General features: G+C 34.1%; 3 protein-coding genes across 3 annotated transcripts; 1 reads left to right on the top strand and 2 right to left on the bottom strand.

The window, feature by feature from the left end:
* Positions 1-958: 958 nt before the first annotated feature.
* LOC110700760 (putative nuclease HARBI1) lies at positions 959-2,059 on the bottom strand. The gene has a single exon (XM_021878359.1). The coding sequence runs from the start codon at positions 2,057-2,059 to the stop codon at positions 959-961; it is 1,101 nt and encodes a 366-aa protein (XP_021734051.1).
* A 1,741-nt stretch (positions 2,060-3,800) lies between these two features.
* LOC110700677 (plastid division protein CDP1, chloroplastic-like) lies at positions 3,801-13,311 on the top strand. Its single transcript, XM_021878256.1, has 12 exons — positions 3,801-4,490; positions 6,528-6,641; positions 6,736-6,873; positions 7,229-7,333; positions 7,427-7,549; positions 8,061-8,429; positions 8,702-8,797; positions 8,870-8,989; positions 9,765-9,830; positions 9,904-10,665; positions 11,237-11,427; positions 12,925-13,311. Exons 1-12 carry the CDS (start codon positions 4,131-4,133, stop codon positions 13,007-13,009), a joined length of 2,529 nt encoding a protein of 842 aa, XP_021733948.1. The 5' UTR covers positions 3,801-4,130; the 3' UTR covers positions 13,010-13,311.
* Positions 13,312-14,400: 1,089 nt separating this feature from the next.
* Positions 14,401-16,004, bottom strand: LOC110700820 (expansin-A25-like). The gene is made up of 2 exons (XM_021878408.1): positions 15,848-16,004; positions 14,401-14,984 (listed from the first exon to the last, which is right to left on the bottom strand). Exons 1-2 carry the CDS (start codon positions 16,002-16,004, stop codon positions 14,455-14,457), a joined length of 687 nt encoding a protein of 228 aa, XP_021734100.1. The 3' UTR covers positions 14,401-14,454.
* Between the last annotated feature and the right edge of the window lie 1,697 nt (positions 16,005-17,701).

Below are 17,701 nucleotides of genomic sequence, written 5' to 3'. Positions count from 1 at the left end.
TATTGTATTATTTTTGTACTTTTTATTTCAAAAATTAGAAAAAAAAAAATTGTTTCAATTTACATACATAAGTGATTATTAATATTGTACTATTTATAATGACTATTAATATTGCACTAAAGAATGTCTAACTTTTTTTTAATTAATTATGTAAGTTCAAAAATTACAAATAAATAATAGAGATTAATACATATTTTAAAAAATATAAAATAAAACAAGAGTGAGAAAGAGAAAATGATGGGGTAGTTAGGAGAGAGAATGGTGAGTAACCTCACCATTGTAGATAAATAAATAAGGTGACTCACACTAGTAGCTTATGATAGTGGAAGGTGAGGTGGAAGATGATTTGGAAAAAAGATAAATAAAAAAGATAGTTGAAAGTGAGGTGGAGAATGGTGAGTAACCTCACCAATGCCCATGCTCTTTGAAAGTGAGGTGGAAGATGATTTGGAAAAAAGATAAATAAAATGATTTGAGCATGGGCATTGGTGAGGTTACTCACCATTCTCCACCTCACTTTCAACTATCTTTTTTATTTATCTTTTTTCCAAATCATCTTCCACCTCACCTTCCACTATCATAAGCTACTAGTGTGAGTCACCTTATTTATTTATCTACAATGGTGAGGTTACTCACCATTCTCTCTCCTAACTACCCCATCATTTTCTCTTTCTCACTCTTGTTTTATTTTATATTTTTTAAAACATGTATTAATCTCTATTATTTATTTGTAATTTTTGAACTTACATAATTAATTAAAAAAAGTTAGACATTTTTAATTTTTTTTCTTTTTAATTAGAGCATTATAAATAGTACAATATTAATAAAAAAAAATTTCTAATTTTTGAAATGAAAAGTACAAAAATAATACAATATATTAATAACATAGTTTATTTAGCAAAGACATCCATTAAAATTTAAAATACAATATTCATTAACAGCGACTTTTGTCATCTCTTCATTCGTTGCCGAAACGTCCCCATATATGTTCAACCAAGTCATTCTTTAGTGCAATATGGGTCTCCCTATCACGAACATTATTTCTATTTTCCATATAACCATTTAGATTGAGCCTATCCAATCGTCCACTTCTCACAGTAAATGGTTGGTTGTTGTTACTAGTTGATGATTCAGCTACATTTTGCGGTTGGTCATTGATAAATTCAGTTGCATCATAATGCAAATATCCATCTCGCTCATCTTCAACAATCATATTATGCATGATAATACAAGCCATTACAATTTTCCATAAAATTTCGGTCGACCATGCCAGACTTGGTTGACGTATTATTGTAAATCGAGCTTGTAACACTCCAAAGGCACGTTCAACGTCCTTTCGATAACTCTCTTGCTTCTTGGTAAATAATTTGTGCTTACCAGTTTGTGGATGTTTGATTGCTGGGATAAATGTTGCCCATTTCGGATTGATACCGTCTGTAAGATAATAACCCATATTGTATGTATTTCCGTTGACATTGAAGGTAACCTCTGGAGCTTTTCCCTCACATATATCAGAGAACACCGGCGACCGTTGGAGGACATTTATATCATTACAAGAACCCGGGGTTCCAAAAAAAGCGTGCCATATCCACAAGTCTTGCGAAGCAACAACCTCCAAGATCACCATTGCTGTTTTACTTCTACCTTGATACATTCCTTTCCATGCACGCGAACAGTTTTTCCACTCCCAATGCATGCAATCAATGCTGCCCATCATACCAGGAAATCCACGAGCATAACTTTCACGGAGGAGCCGTTCAGTATCCATAGTATTTGCCCTCCTCAAGTACTCTGGTCCAAATTGAGCTACGACCCCTTCAACAAAGTGAGCCAGACCTTCTCTTGCAGTACTTGACGCGATTTTAAGATACTCGTCAACTGCATTGGCAGATGTACCGTATGCTAACATTCGAATTGCTGCAGTGCATTTTTGGAGGGGGGATGCACCTAGTCTTCCGATGGCATCCGACCTTTGTTGAAAGTAAACATCACTTTCGCTTAGTTGATTAACAATGCGTGTGAACACATTCTTACGCATGCGAAACCGTCGACGAAACATATTAGCAGGGTACAATGGTTGGGGACTAAAGTAATCGTTATATAACTGAATATCAGCATATTCTCGATCTCTTGGTACATACCACCTTTGGTACGTAAGTCTAATAAGTTGATGTTACAAAGGGAACAACAGTTGTATTGATCACTTCCTCGATCAATTCATCTTCTTTTCGCCTTTGGGTAGTTGATTCATGCCACTCTACATAGTCGTTCACCATGTAATCAAATAACCCAGAACTAGATGAACTAGAAGAATTTGAATCAGAGTTCATTTTGTAATATTTTTTGGTAGAGAGGAAGAGAGAGTTATTTTTTTTTTTGTAGAAATAATACTTATATTTATGTATTGAAATAAAAAGTGTAGCCCCCTTATTTATAACTTCTAAAATTATTCAAAAAAATGGCTGGTAATTATTATGATATATGGGCACACAAGTATATGAGATATGATTTTATGTTCCTCCACATTACGGCCAAACTTTGATCAATTGCCGTCTCTGGATCTTCAACTGCACATTCTACCCAAGCCGAAACGAGGGCATCATCTTCTTTTGCACCCCATTTTTCTGCCCTAACATTAGTGTTGCTCCCGTGGGGACCTTGAACAACATCATCATCACCAACACCATCAGCATCATCATTGGCTTGTTGTGGAACCCTTGGATCATCGGGTGGGGTTAAGTTACTGCTTCTTTCTCCCTCGGGAGTTGCTGGACTATTTTGAATATTTGGTTCACACCATAATGTTGCGACATTGGGAACATAAAACCAGAAGGATAATTTTGGGGAATTTGTTGCAAATTTTAGTTTAAAAATTGGTTTGAGAATTGTTGGGTGTAATTTTGGTTTGGAAATTGATTTGGGAATTGTTGTACAAATTGTTGGTTTGGATGCGTTGGTTGGTTAGGAATGTTATAAAATAACATCCTTTGAGCATTTAGATTATTAGGGTTATTTGGATCAAAATGAAAATTACTTTGAAAATTTGGAGAATTGGAAGATTGGTTATTTGGATTATTTTGAGAGGAACCACTTCCGTAATTAGGATTATTAAGATCCATAATCACAAAATATTTTTATAATGAAAAAAAGAAGAGTGAAATTTTAAGGGTGAAAAACTATATCAATATTAGGCTCTATTTATAGATAAAATTATAATTATACCGTTCGTGAAATTATTTTTTAGAAATATGTTTAAATGAAGTGAAACATTACCGTTAGAGTAATAATATCAACACGAAAGTGCTCCAAATAATAGAGCCGTTGGAGAGCTGTTGGACTAAAACAACATTTCATGCAAATGTTCAACAATTTGGATGAGTTGTCATATGGTAATTGGACCAACAAATAAATATGAGATTCCTTTATAAAAGAGTTAGCAAAGCCCATGCATATGTCAGTTACTCATCAGAGCATCAACAGACGTTGCTTCCCCTCTTTGTGAGTATGTAACGAGTCACCGTATGCAATGGTAAGGTAGCTCAGAAGAAGAGAGATAGTGTTGTGAGTAGGCTTGTGACTCACCAATGCCCATGCTCTAAGGAATTCAACCTCTTATAACAAAAATGACTATTTGAGCATCTAAACAAAATGATCAACTATGTTCTTAGTATGTAACAAGAAATATATAAAAGCAAGAAGAAATATATAAGTGCAAACAAGGTTCAATTTAAAAAAAAAAATGATCTTGTTTGTCAAAAAAAAAATGATCTTAAACAATAACTCATTTTAAGTTGACAATAACAATTTCAATTTTAAAAATCCTTTTAACAAAATTATTGATTGCACATCTATAACAAAAGCGACCCGAGACATTGAGACAAAGGCCCGACTACTGAGTGGTTCAAGATTAAAAACAAAATTTTAAAAAAGCTAGAAATTAGTTTTAGCTAAAGAGTGAAAAATACACGATTTACACATGTTTAAAGTTAATAATAAAACCCTCCAAATTTCTCTCTCACAAAAGTCCCTTAATCACTCCACTCCTCAAAAAATCCCCAAAATGACGCAACAACTTCTTCCCTAAAACTCCATTAAAAATCAAAATTAGGGTTTGAAATGCGACAAATTCAATGGCACCAATTCCCATTTTATTGCCAGAAATCGCTTCATCATCACACTGTTGCTCCTTCAATTCCCCTCTTTGCTCCCGTCGCCGGAGATCCGGTACCTCCACCACCGTCGCCGGCGGTGGTTTTCTCTCTCTTCCAGAACCTTCGCATTGTTCTAGAAGATTCTCGTCGTTTTCTTCCTTGATTCGTTGTGCTGCTGTAATATATCGTCGTCATCATCATCATAGATCTGTTGAACGAAGAAGATGGAGTGTAAATGTGAATGCTAGTGCTACTGCATTTCGTGTTTTGGATGCTCATGTTAATGGCCATAATACTTCTAATCATGTCGGTATTGAAATTCCCGTTTCTTGTTACCAGGTTTTCTCTCCTCATTTCACTGAAAAATTAGTCATTTATTACTATTTTTTTTTTGTTTGTGATAATACTATTTTATATGTTTTTTGGATTTTTGCTGCAATTTTTTGATTTGGTGTAGTGCAATGTGGGTTAATTGTCGTTGATTATTGAGGAATTGCTGTAGCTTTTGTGTAGATTTGTGTTGTATGATTGCGATTTTTCCGGTGATAATGTAGGTTGTTCAGTCTTCGGTTGATGTTTGCTTAAGCGCAGAGTAACAGTGGGAGTGACAATGTGGGTGGCTTTATCGAATTTTACGCTAGGTTCCTGAAGTGGGCGAGGTGAAAGTTTGTTAATGAGTGTATTCTCGGATTATAGTTGTTTGGGAAATAGTGGAGCTGCTGATTGATGTTTGCTTGTGCATATAGTAATAGTAGGGAATGGGGAGTGACAATGTGGGTTGGTTTACTGGAAAGGTACGAAGAATTATAGGATATTTTGGTAATGTGGGCGCGGTGAAAATTTGTTAATGACTGTATTCTTGGATTATAGTTGTTTGGGAAATGGTGGAGCTGCTGATTGATGTTTGTGTGTGCGGAGAGTAACAGTGGGGAATGGGGAGTGACAATGTGGGTTGGTTTACTGGAAAGGTACGAAGAATTATAGGATATTTTGGTGATGTGGGCGAGGTGAAAATCTGTTAATGAGTGTATTCTTGGATTATAGTTGTTTGGGAAATGGTGGAGCTGCTGATTGATGTTTGCGTGTGCGGAGAGTAACAGCGGGGAACGGGGAGTGACAATGTGGGTTGGTTTACTGTAAAATTACGCTAGGTTCACGGAGCTGTAGATGTTTTTGGTGAGGCAGTCAAGGTGAATGTTTGCTAATGAGTGTATTCTTGGATTATAGTTGTTTGGTTAATGGTGGAGCTGCTGATTGATGTTTGCTTGTGCATAGATTAACAGCGAGGAATGGGGAGTGAAAATGTGGGTTGTTTTTACTGGAAAAGGTTCACAGGATTGTAGGAGGATTTGGTGAGGCAGGTGAGGTGAATGTTAATGAGTGTATTTTTGGATTATAGCTGTTTGGGAAATAGTGGAGCTGCTGATTTTTTTGAAATGGGTTGTAACTATGTAGTGAACTAGTGGAGTGTACTACTTCCCTTGATCTGAAATGGTTGATATAACTTGTACATATGTTAGGAAGCTGAGTTCTACAAGTTAAAATTGCATTGGAGTTGTCAAGTACCATTTAATATTGAATAGATTAGGCTCAGACCGCTCAGTTGACGTATAATATTATATTGTGACGAGTTTTATTTTACTAGCTAGTGTAGAATAGCTATATTTTGATTCAGAGGGATTGAGGGAGTTATAATCAAAGTGGTGCAGACATCTGACAGATCTGATGAAAGACAATCTAGATTATTCAAGTCGGTCTTAGTTTGATTGACATTTTTGAGTGGCCAAAAAATGCTAATAGGTGAAATGAGCATATTTGAGCTAGTTCTTTGTGTCTTGATGTAGAATTTGCACTTTGCAAAAATATATAACGTAGTATATGTGATCTTATAAGTGACTTTTAGTGCTGAAACAATAAAGCATGCTTCTTTTATGCTACCTTAGTAGTGGCTTGTTGCCCTTTGGCGCATAATTTCATGCATAAAGCTCTTAAAGTCTCTAGACTTACTAACAAACGGTGCAGTTTTTTGGTTTATGCTCTGACCACAGTGCAGTTGTATTTTAAAAAATTATATAGCAGCAGAATGTTATCTACTATATATGGAGTGCCTTATAGCACCTACTTTTGGATACTGCTTATTTGGGAGGACGATTTCTCATCCAAAATCTTTGTCTTGCTTAAGCTGATACTTTATGTAGTTGCTTTATGTGTGTATCGTAGAGGGTATCCTTTCTAAATGTAGCTGTCTTTAGAAATGTTTGAAGGCTTGAAGCCAAAGGAGGCTGTTCAACCTCTTTGTTTCTTTTTCAAAGTTTGTTAACTCTCCTACACTTGAAACCTGGGATAGCAAGCTTACATTGCAATTAAATTATGCAGATTATTGGTGTTCCTGATAAGGCAGAGAAGGATCAGATTGTGAAGTCTGTGATGGACCTGAAAAATGCTGAGGTCGAAGAAGGGTATTCAATGGAGGCTGTTGTATCCCGTCAGGTAGATGTAACTTGTTGAATGGCTTACTTAGGATGAATGCTAGTTAGAATGTCTTTTCATTTCAAAATTAATGCTGTGGTGTTTATGTTTGCAGGATTTGTTGATGGACGTTAGAGATAAACTCCTTTTTGAACCGGAGTATGCTGGTGATATTAAAGAGAAAATTCCACCAAAATCTACTCTGCGCATTCCGTGGGCATGGTTACCTGGTGCTCTTTGCCTTCTTCAAGAGGTATTATTGTCTATGGCTTCATGTTAGACTGAGCTGGATTTTGTTATTGTTATGTTTTATCATAATTTTTGAGCAATATATGTAAGATGACAGATTCTCACAGCTGTTTTGACCTGCTTTGTCTGGGCTACATTTAACGCCCAAGAAAGGCTAGTTTATATTTCTGTTTTCAATAGATATGAAGGGAAAAATACCTTGTCAATTGCTCTTTCTAGAAGCTTTGAGCTACCCTTTTGCATGTGCATCTTTTTGTTCTGAACTTAGCCAGGGTGCATTGTACGACTGCTGTTGGAACCTTAATCGACTAGAGATTTGTCCTGAATTTTCATTGATGTTTTGTTATTTTATTTCTTAGGTTGGAGAAGAGAAGCTGGTTTTAGACATTGGTCGAGCAGCTCTCTTGTACCCTGATGCCAAGCCACATGCTCATGATGTACTTCTTTCTATGGCTCTTGCAGAGGTAAGATAAGTGGGAAAGATATTTGGAGTCGCTGCAGTATATTCTAGCAGCCTTGTTATGTGTCCTTTTCTTATCATAGGTGCTTTCTTGAAGTGTGCAATCGCCAAGATCCATTTGGAGAAGAATAAAGTGTCGCAAGGATTTGAAGCTCTTGCTCGTGCCCAATGTCTTTTGAGGAGTAAGACATCCTTGGGAAAAATGAAGCTTCTTTTGGAGGTAGTATTTTCTTTATGATATTCTAATTTTCGAAAATATCATTCTATCTGCTGCTAGAGTCTGTGAAGCTCATTATGTGTGAAGATTCGCAATATCTGCAGTTTATTCTCATTTTTGATATTGGTTTGCTGCTTTTTATCTTTTAATGATTTAGATGGTATTATTGTTTTTGAGCAGCCAAGGAGAAGGTATACATGCATACAAAATTGAGATGTCTTATCACTGAAATAACATATTTAATGCTTTTACTGTATTGCATAGATCAGACCAGAACTATTATATGTACATGCTGACAATTGTTCTCCTGCTTATAAGTACAATACCATGAATGAAACATAAATACATATGAGATGTTGTGTGCAGTGTGACGTTTTATCACTCTTAGTGTCATTTTGTTTTCTTTTCCATTGCCTTCAATTTAGAGGTTGCATGCTCCACGTGTATTTCAATGGCATGCTGAATGAACTTCATTTATATATTATAATTGTATTTTCTTTGGCCTTGCCTATAGATAGAAGATTCTTTAGAAGGGTTTGCACCTGCTTGCACATTGGAATTGTTGGCAATGCCTCAGACTACAGACAATGCTGAACGCAGGCGTGGAGCAATGGCAGCTTTGCGAGAATTGCTAAGGCAAGGTCTTGATGTAGAAGCTACATGCCGGGTCAGTGATTGGCCCTGCTTCTTGAGTAATGCACTTGGTAAACTCACGGCTTTAGAAGTTGTTGATCTGATCCCCTGGGACAATTTAGCATTGACTCGTAAGAACAAGAAATCTCTTGGGTCTCAAAATCAGAGGGTGGTGATTGATTTTGACTGTTTCTACACTGCACTGATGGCTCATATAGCTTTTGGGTTCTCTAGCAGACAAAGAGACTGGGTAATTTTTTCACAACCTTGATGGTAGAAATAGTTTGATTTATGGACTAAAAAAATTGAGCTAGATAAAAGTTATGATATTTGGATACCTTTTATTAATTAATTTATTGGAATTAAAAATACACTTAAAAAATAACCGACTTTTGCTTTTCAGCAATGTTACTGAGATCCGTTGCTTTTATAATACCTATCTATTCTTGGGAACTTAATGGAATTGTTATCTTTTCTGGAATGAGTTGGGCACTAATTATTTTGACTCATCACGTCGCATAGATTAGCAAAGCAAGATCAATATGCGAGTGTCTGATGGCATCCGATGGTGTTGACCTGAAACTTGAAGAAGCATTTTGCTTGTTCCTTCTTGGACAGGTTTACCCTTTTCTTATTACTTCATTAATGTGTCCTTAGCAATTGTCAGATGCTCAAGATTGTTTCTTGCAGGGTAGTGAGGCAGACACTCTTGAAAGGCTTCGACAGGTTGAATCCAGTAAAAATTCAGGATCTAGAAACTCACTCTTGGGAAAGGAAGGCAAAGATGCTCCTGCCTCGGACTATTCATTAGTATGTCAGCTCTTATATAAATCTATATGTTTTATTTTTTGATATGTTGTCTGTTGATTGTTAGACTTGCTACGGATTAATTGCTGTACTCTTTTGCTATTTTCCTGTCGGTTGGCAGGACTCAGGAATCATATAGGATTAGTGATCCTTTGTGAGTTGTGATTGTATATGTTTTCACCTTTTGTCATTATTGTATATAGGCTGTTAGGGACCTTCAGCAGTACCTGTAAAATTTAACAGACCTTTGACATTAATGGTTCCTTTTTGATGATGATTTAGACCTGTCTGTTGGTGAGTTCAGTTTGGCATGATGCATTATGAAAAACCTTTGGGTACTTTTCTAAGCTGCATCATATGACAATGATATAGTTTTGTTTTTAGTCTCCTGTAAGCAATTGTTTTTGGAATTTTCTTATCTGTTGTAGATAGCCTTAATTTGATGACTGATTGAAGACATGATTTTGCTTTTGTACACCTTGAGGACACAACCATTGGGTAATAAAGTTTGTATTAGTCCTGTCAAACATGTGAAATTATGATCATAGGGTGCATATAGCTTCTAGCATTTGATCGGCAGGAACAGTAGTCATGCTGTTGTTTAACTAATTTTGTTGTCTTTTCTTTCCTTCTGCTCCCTAGTGAAACTGAAGTTACTTGTTGATTTTGATCATTCTTTTTTTTTCTTCTTATGCCACTATATCTTGTATTTTTGAGTCAGGCAGTAATTGTATTCCTTTTGACACTTTTTACTCATCTGTTGTATTATATTGACCAGGAAAAATGGCTGAAAGATGTTGTGCTGTGCTTGTTTTCAGATACCCGAGAGTGTTCCCCTTCATTGGTATGATGATTACATTTCTGATGGTTTATAATTCATGAAATAATGAACTATATCATTTTTAGTTTTCCTACAGGCTGGGTATTTTGGTCAGGAGAAGAAATCTTTTGGCAACAAGCAAAGTAGAGGTTTGTCACCTTCTATGCCAAATGTAAACCACAGGACAATATCTCCTGCTGTTTTGTCTGATCGAATGGTGTCTGATGAGCGTCTTGCTTCATTGGTGTCCTCCCAACATCTTGGGCCTGCTGTAAAGCAGTTGACTCCTACTAATCTGCGAAGTCCATTACAAGAAGCTAAACCTAGCACCCAGACTGGAACAGCCACTCCACCACCACCACCACCACAGTTAAAGCGAGATCTTGGTAGCTACCATCATAAAGCTGCTACTAGCTGGATTGTTCAAGGAAAAATTTTCGGACGTATAACATTTGTCGCAGTTCTAGGTTGTGTTGTCTTTGCCACTTCAAAGATGTTAAGCAGGCAAAGTGGGCGTGTGTATGGCTCCAGACTGGCGAATAGAAAAACTTTATGTTCATCTGTTGGTGATCACTCTAGGCATAATGGCATGCATAACAACTTTGCTGCAGCAATGCAGCAGTTTTTATCAACTTTGAAGCTGGGAGTCAGCAATCAATCTGACACAGGAAAAAGGCAAAAATCGTCTGTCTTGGCTGGCTTATCATCTCCCGTGCCTGCTTCATATGACAGGGTAATGACTCTTGAAGAAGCTGAAGCTCTTGTAAGACAATGGCAAGTAATCAAAGCTGAAGCCCTCGGTCCTGATCATCAAGTTCATTTGCTCTTTGACGTTCTTGATGACTCTATGCTGCTTGAGGTAGGACTCAGCTATAATTCTCCTTTTTTACTAGCTTAATATGAGCTTCAGACTTTATTGTCATCCCAGCTACCTGCTGGTATTTATGCATTTGCAAAGTAACTGTTGGCATTGAGCTGGTTTACAACCCTCAACAAGTCCAAAGGAAGATGGATTTCAAAGGGCTTTTGTTGTACCTAGATCTTTGCTACTCGTATAACTTTTGGTCCTTTTTTTTTTTAAATTGATAATAACAGAATATTTTATATCAACCATTCTAGATTTCGAAGACATTTCTTTAATTCAGTCTTGCCCTCTTCTTTCCTCCTGACATTCACAATTCAAAATTGATTATAACTTTATTATTATTTACAGAATGGTGTTCATTGTGTTATTGCCTGGCATTTGCTCATGTTTATCTACCCACTATAATTTGAAGTATATAGGCTATTTTTATACTAATGCCTTTTCCCGCTCCTTTTCAGTGTTGTTATATAAATTGTATTGTTATGACGGGTCTCATAATGGAGACTCTTATAACTCCCCTGGTAATATCTAATGTGCTTGATAATTGTGTGTGCTTTTTTCCCAGTGGCAAGCTTTGGCAGATGCAGCCAAAGACAAATCATGTTTTTGGAGATTTGTTTTGCTGCAATTATCAGTCCTTCGAGCTGATACATTCTCCGATGCCACCGGCACTGAAACAGCAGAAATTGATGTTCTGTTGGAGGAAGCTGCAGAGCTTATTGAAGAAGATCAACAAAGGAATCCAAATTATTATAGGTAAGACAGCATTTAAATCATCATTTTCCCAAGTTTGTTTCTCAGAGAGTCAATCCTTTGCTTTAGCCACGCTTTGTTGATCAGTTTGTATTACTTCCATGTTTTGGCTTGTTATTGCATTTGATACAACTTTCACAGATGCAAATTCATTGAAGCCACTTATCTTACCTCCCGCCTCTCTTTTCATTTAACAAATAAAGCAACATGGAGGAGATGCACATAAATCTGAAAGCATTAAAAAATGAAAAAAAAATTGTAGACATTTTTAAAAGGACACTTAACGGCCACTCCTTCCATTTGTTAGGCTTCTCCTTCTCAATCTTGTTGAGGTGTAACTTACAATTATGTCAATATGTTGATAAAGTTACTTTTAGATTTGAGTTCAATGATTTTATTATATGCTAGTGTTATTTATCAGCTCTTATTAACTATTATTCTCTTTGAGGTGTAACTTAAAATTGATTTCGTAATACATGCATGGTTCTTATTATGATAAAGTAGTTCGAATAATTAAATAAACAAACAGCTATAAGAGAGGGTGTTGGATTGAGCTGGTGTTAGGAAATTTCAGAAATATCTATATATTATGTGCTTGTTTTTTTGAGGACTAATTTGTATTATGCAAGTATATTATGAAATGAGATGACATTCAGGATTAGGTCCTTTTTTTAAAGCTTATTTTGAATGTTCAGATCGTTAGCGCAAATATCTCTCATAGTAATATTACAAATAAAGGCCACATGAAACTGATGGGTTATCCTAAGATTCCTAACATAGCTTCTTTTTGCCAGTTGATATATGACTTTATAACAATAAGTTATACTCCGTATATAGTAATTCAGTTTTCATATGGTGCTGTTAAACAATGCTAGTCATCTAAGGACATTTTGAAGTCAAACTTCTCTCTTTTAATTTGCTATTATTGCTTTCTAGCTGAATTTCTTTTTTGCAAGGGTTTTTATTTAGTTCTTTCAGTTAATTTCTCTTCACTCTCAAACTCCATTTGACTGTATCCTCACTTACATAAATTCATTGTTAAGTGTTTGAAAATTGAAGAAGAAAGGACAGTTTAAATTTGACATTATGTGTCTGAAAATGGTAGAGACTGGGAAAATTAATAGAGTGTAGAAGTTCAGAGGAGAGGAAATGAAGCATATAAGATGACCCTCTTCCTCGATTTGGCTTTGGGTGAGGAGAATAAACTCTGGGAAGGGGTGCAGCAGCTTATAAAATCCTTCCCAAAAGAAGTTTGCGCTTGGGTGCAACCTGAATTGAATATAACCAGATTTGAGATACACGCTCTAGCTAATAATCTCTGACTTGAAATACTCTTAAATTTTGAACTATTATATAATCCATAGCTACATACCCTATGGTTAGTAATCTAAAATTTATTAGTAGGCAAGGGCATGTAAATTTTCTTGTTGAATTGAACATTATTTATTTATTTTCATTCTAGGTGGCTGTATTGACATTTTTGTTTTGATATGGCTGCAGCACCTATAAAATCAGCTATCTTCTGCGACGGCAAGATGATGGTTCATGGAAGTTCTGCAAAGCTGATGTAGATAACCCATCCTGATATATACCTCGATCACTGTATATGGTAACTCAGTAGTTAGGACCTTACTAATTTTTTAGGTAATTGAGTTCATTTCTTCCACTGACTAGACTTGTAAAAAACATTAGCTTATATAGTGATGGCAGCAACACACTTTTCCTTGAAATTTGTTTTTTCAAGAGCAATCTCTTGCGAAATGTCAGTGAAATTGCTGCCTGTGAACAATTTTTTTTTCACAATGAAAGGAAATGAATTATTCTTTGTATTTATCAGAAAGATGCTGCAGCTAAGTAATTGGTTTTTCTGAACTCACAGTTCAGCAAGATTTGATTGTTGGAACAGGATGAACAAACCTGTTGTTTCCCGCTGATTTCCCTTTATTTATTAATTGATTGATTGGTTTATTAAAGTATTATCTATTGTCTTATTATTATTAATTTTATAATTTTTGCTTGTTTATGTGAATTTGTTACAAATTGTTGTGTATAAATAGCTTGATTGTGAATAATCTAAATACGACTATGATCTGTGAAAAATACCATGATACTACATTGTATACTGATAAGTGTTTGAACCCTCGATTGTAATTTGAAAGAATGGTTAAAATTTTGAGGTGGTTTGTGTTGAAAATCAATAATCTGGCTGAGAAAATCTGGCCTACAAATTGAGTTGGTTTTTATTGAGAATTTGTATGATCTCTAACTTGTTTTGGTTGTCCATTTTGATGATAGGGCCGAACTCTGATTGACTTATGAGGAATTGGAACTGGTTTAACCCATTCATTCTTTTATCTTCTTACTTTTCTTTTAAGGGTATATTAATCTTCCTACTTTCTCTTAAATTGGCTTTGTACTCGTCCAATTTGTTAGTTTTTCTCTCTTTAAGCAGTTAACGGCAGAGTGTTTAAAATAAAAGGAAAGAGTACCAATTTAGAGAATTTTCACCTTCCAATTTAGAGGATTTTATAGATATTGTTTAATGGTAATGAGGTGGTTGTCGTAGTAATTAATTAACAAGATAATTGGCGTTCTTGAAATATTTCCTAAATCGTTAATACTATTACAATTTATAAATGTAGCAAATTAAATAAGCTTTATTTTGCTAGAAAGGTCATGTTTGGTGAATACGGAGTAGCTTTTTAATGATTTTGTTTAGTTTTACCTTCTAATTTTGCATATGATCAAACAACAACAAAATATTTAGTTAAAGCCTTTTTGATAGTAAAATTATAAACACATTACATGTCATTGCTTGAAATTTAAACTAAAGTTTCAATCCATTAACCATCAATCTTCCAATAACAAACAACTATGACTAAATTTAAACTAAAAGTTTCAATCTATTAGCCATTAATCTTCCAACTAAACAAAACTATTAACTAATGCATATTTTTTCTACTCTCATATGTACGACCTATCTGCCAATCAGTCGGTGCCACGTCGTTGAATTGAAACGTCTTACCATTACTAATACACTTGAAATGAGAGACTTTGACCCTCTAACCTCGTCCAAGTTTGCCAATTTTGCCCCCAATTTCGGCTCATTTGTGTCCAACTTGTTTTTGATCCTTTGATATTCACCCCAGTAACGTCCCCTACACCACCAGCATTGTAAACCAAAACCATCAACCAATATGAATTTCCTTTAAGCTCAAACTTAACACCTCCTTTCTTTTGGCATTTCACTCTTCTATAAACAACTGGAACAATACCGCCTTTGTACTCTGCAATCTTTAGGAACATAGGCATCGTCAAATCAAAATGTTTTCGTGGTGGATTGCACCACGCTTGTGGTGTTTCCTCGTACCATGGAGGGCAAAAGTTAGTGGCCGTTACTCGAATCGGACGGACCCCTTGCTTACACCATTTTGAGTCTATGCAAGCTATTTCGAAACACGCTCCGCAAGCAGCTCCATCGTTGAAGAGTGCTGTACTTAGTGCTGTTGTTTCTAGACCATAACCTTGCTTGAATAGGTCACCGTACCCACATGCACCATCTGTGTATAATAAATTCATGCATGAAAAGTTAATTATATGGTTAATTGTTACAACATTCTCATTTTCTATAACATTTATGTAAAGGACTAATGTAACGTTTAGCTAGTTTATTATTCACAATTAATAAAAACGGGATGTTGATGCATTGGTGATTGGAGTTGTACTTGTTAAGGAGAACCTCGTATTCAATCCCCCACATCAACAATTGGGAGGGTATTGAAACCTAACCACCCAAAATTGAGTCCGAATCTAAATTAGACTAAAGAGTAAACCGGGTGGAACACAAAAAAAAAATTCAAAGATATCCATTTTTTTGTGTGTAAATTTTACATCATCATACCACGTAACATGTTGCTTTTAACAAATGAATTTCGCACAAAAATATGAACGACATGCGAAAAAAAGTAGGAGAAATTGTAGAAATGTACCTCACAAAAATTACTCCGCGTCACAAGATTCACAACTAAAAAGATGCACATTTCAAAATCAAGAACCTCTAATTTAATTTTTATAACAAAACAAGTAAGACATTAAAATCAATTATAAATTGAAAATACACTCTATGTTCCCATCGTTTACTCGTTTAGTGCCACTACGATTTTTTTATTTTTTTTTCCGAATTCATTTTTACAAATACATATTATCTGATTTTGACAATATATAAAAATTGATTCTAAAACACTCATTAATTTAAACAAGCATAAATATATAACAAACATGAACTAATGAGATTTACAGTTATATTATTAGTCGATACTCCTTCCATTCAAATTTATTAATTGACATGTTACTAATTCAAATTGCATAACCAACACGTGTGTTTATGAATATCGGATTGTAGTATACAAACAAGAAATCTTACACATGGTATCGCCGCCATTAATATCACCATAAAACGTTGCATGAGCGAAATCCCATCCATGTCCACCATGATTGATATCATTTGATTCTTGAGTTGTAACAAAAATTATCCCTAATATTACTACATAAATATAACCCGCTAATTGAGAATTAGCCATTGTAAAAAATAATTATGCTATTACAATAGTTGTGAAGAAAAAAGCCTATTTATCAAGTGTTATTATTTTGCTATTAGAATACTAAATTATAAAATGCCCTATATTTTATGATCATCTTGCATTTTAAAGTAGAGAAATAGTCATATTGTTTGACTTTAATTTTTAAACATTAATTAACATTAAATAAAATCACAAAGTAAAAAAGGAACAATATCAGGTTTGGTCCCTTATTTTATGCTAGTATTGAGAATTTGAGATAACTGTATCATAATTATAAGGAAAGTTAAATAATTAGGATTTTTTATATTAACACAAATTAATAATGTTTGATTGTGATCCCATCTTTTCTGCCAATATTGAATTTTGACCATTAATAATAGGATTAGAATTAAAATAACACAAAATTTCATTGGACTTTAATTTTCGAATGCTCTATCCAAATTATATTCTTGCATTGGTTATAATCTTATACACATTATTTAATATGCTTATTTGTTTTAATTAACCTGATAGTGAATTTCTTGCAGATATATAAGGTCGTAATAAGGTTAGATAATCATATAAATGGGTAGGTTTCAATGATGCCAAAATTTTAATAATAAGATGAAATATATACAAATGCAAGACTTTATATTTATTTTTACACTACATATTTAAATCTAAATCTTTTATCAATTTTGTGTGATTTTTTATTTTTTATTATTTATTTATGAAAGAAGTGCTAAAGAACACAATATTTCATTAATGAAGTCTCAGACATATTCTAAAGCATAGGATGCATATTTATAAGAAGAAATCGACATATGTCACATTATTTTTAGTTTATGAACTGTTGAGTGTGGTCCAAATTATATATATATATATATATATATATATATATATATATATATATATATATATATATATATATATATATATATATATATATATATATATATATATATATAAAAGCCTATTGCTTTGGTGGAGGTGGAGATTTTGTGCATATTCTAATAGCTTCTGGAAAAATCAAACAGTGTTAGTTCTAGACTTCTTACTCATATTTATTCTAAAATTATCTACTTAAACGTTTTAAAGAATTTTTGACATTGGAAGCAACTAGAAGTATGGTTTGTGAAAATTCTAGAGCATTATGACTACAAGAAAGATGAAAGAACTTCTGAAATCTTCTAGTCATTTTTTCCAAGCTCCTCTTCAACTATAAATATAGGTTATAGGCATTCAATCAACATAGATATATAAAAAGTCATACTTATAAACAAGTCTGCTCGTCGTTTGTGGGTTTTTTAAGAGGATTTTTTCCACGTAAATATTGTGTGTCCTTTAATTTACTTACACTGTGCCCGCACCAACCCAAACATGATAAGATATTTTTATTTATTGGTCATTACTAAAATATTAAAAATTTACATTTTAATACATGTCTTAACATATTATAAATGTGCCACTTTGGTAAATTAATTATTTTGCTTTTTATAATTAAGTGAAAACATGGCTGACATGTTCATAAACAAATCATGAACAAACTCAATGATAAACTTATTTGTTAAATAAAAAAATGTGTTCCGAATTCAACTCTCTTCCAAACTAAAATCCTTATTTTTATTTGATATAATAACTAATAAACTATCATAATACATTAGTCACATTAATAAAGTGAATCAATATGAACAACAACATAAACGTATTGAATTATT

Source organism: Chenopodium quinoa, unplaced genomic scaffold (genome assembly GCF_001683475.1).
Source record: "Chenopodium quinoa cultivar QQ74 unplaced genomic scaffold, ASM168347v1, whole genome shotgun sequence".
Taxonomy (NCBI): Eukaryota; Viridiplantae; Streptophyta; class Magnoliopsida; order Caryophyllales; family Amaranthaceae; genus Chenopodium; species Chenopodium quinoa.
The sequence above is the reverse complement of the archived record's forward strand: the minus strand, read 5'-3'. Positions and strand labels throughout refer to the sequence as shown.

Excerpts from the sequence above, each read along its gene's own strand:
- LOC110700760 (XM_021878359.1), bottom strand. The coding sequence starts at position 2,059 with ATGTTTCGTCGACGGTTTCGCATGCGTAAGAATGTGTTCACACGCATT.
- LOC110700677 (XM_021878256.1), top strand. The coding sequence starts at position 4,131 with ATGGCACCAATTCCCATTTTATTGCCAGAAATCGCTTCATCATCACAC. Across the intron at positions 7,334-7,426 it reads TTTCTATGGCTCTTGCAGAG|TGTGCAATCGCCAAGATCCA; the intron begins GTAAGATAAGTG and ends GCTTTCTTGAAG. Across the intron at positions 8,430-8,701 it reads CTAGCAGACAAAGAGACTGG|ATTAGCAAAGCAAGATCAAT; the intron begins GTAATTTTTTCA and ends CACGTCGCATAG.
- LOC110700820 (XM_021878408.1), bottom strand. The coding sequence starts at position 16,004 with ATGGCTAATTCTCAATTAGCGGGTTATATTTATGTAGTAATATTAGGG. Across the intron at positions 14,985-15,847 it reads TAATGGCGGCGATACCATGT|ATGGTGCATGTGGGTACGGT; the intron begins GTAAGATTTCTT and ends TATTATACACAG.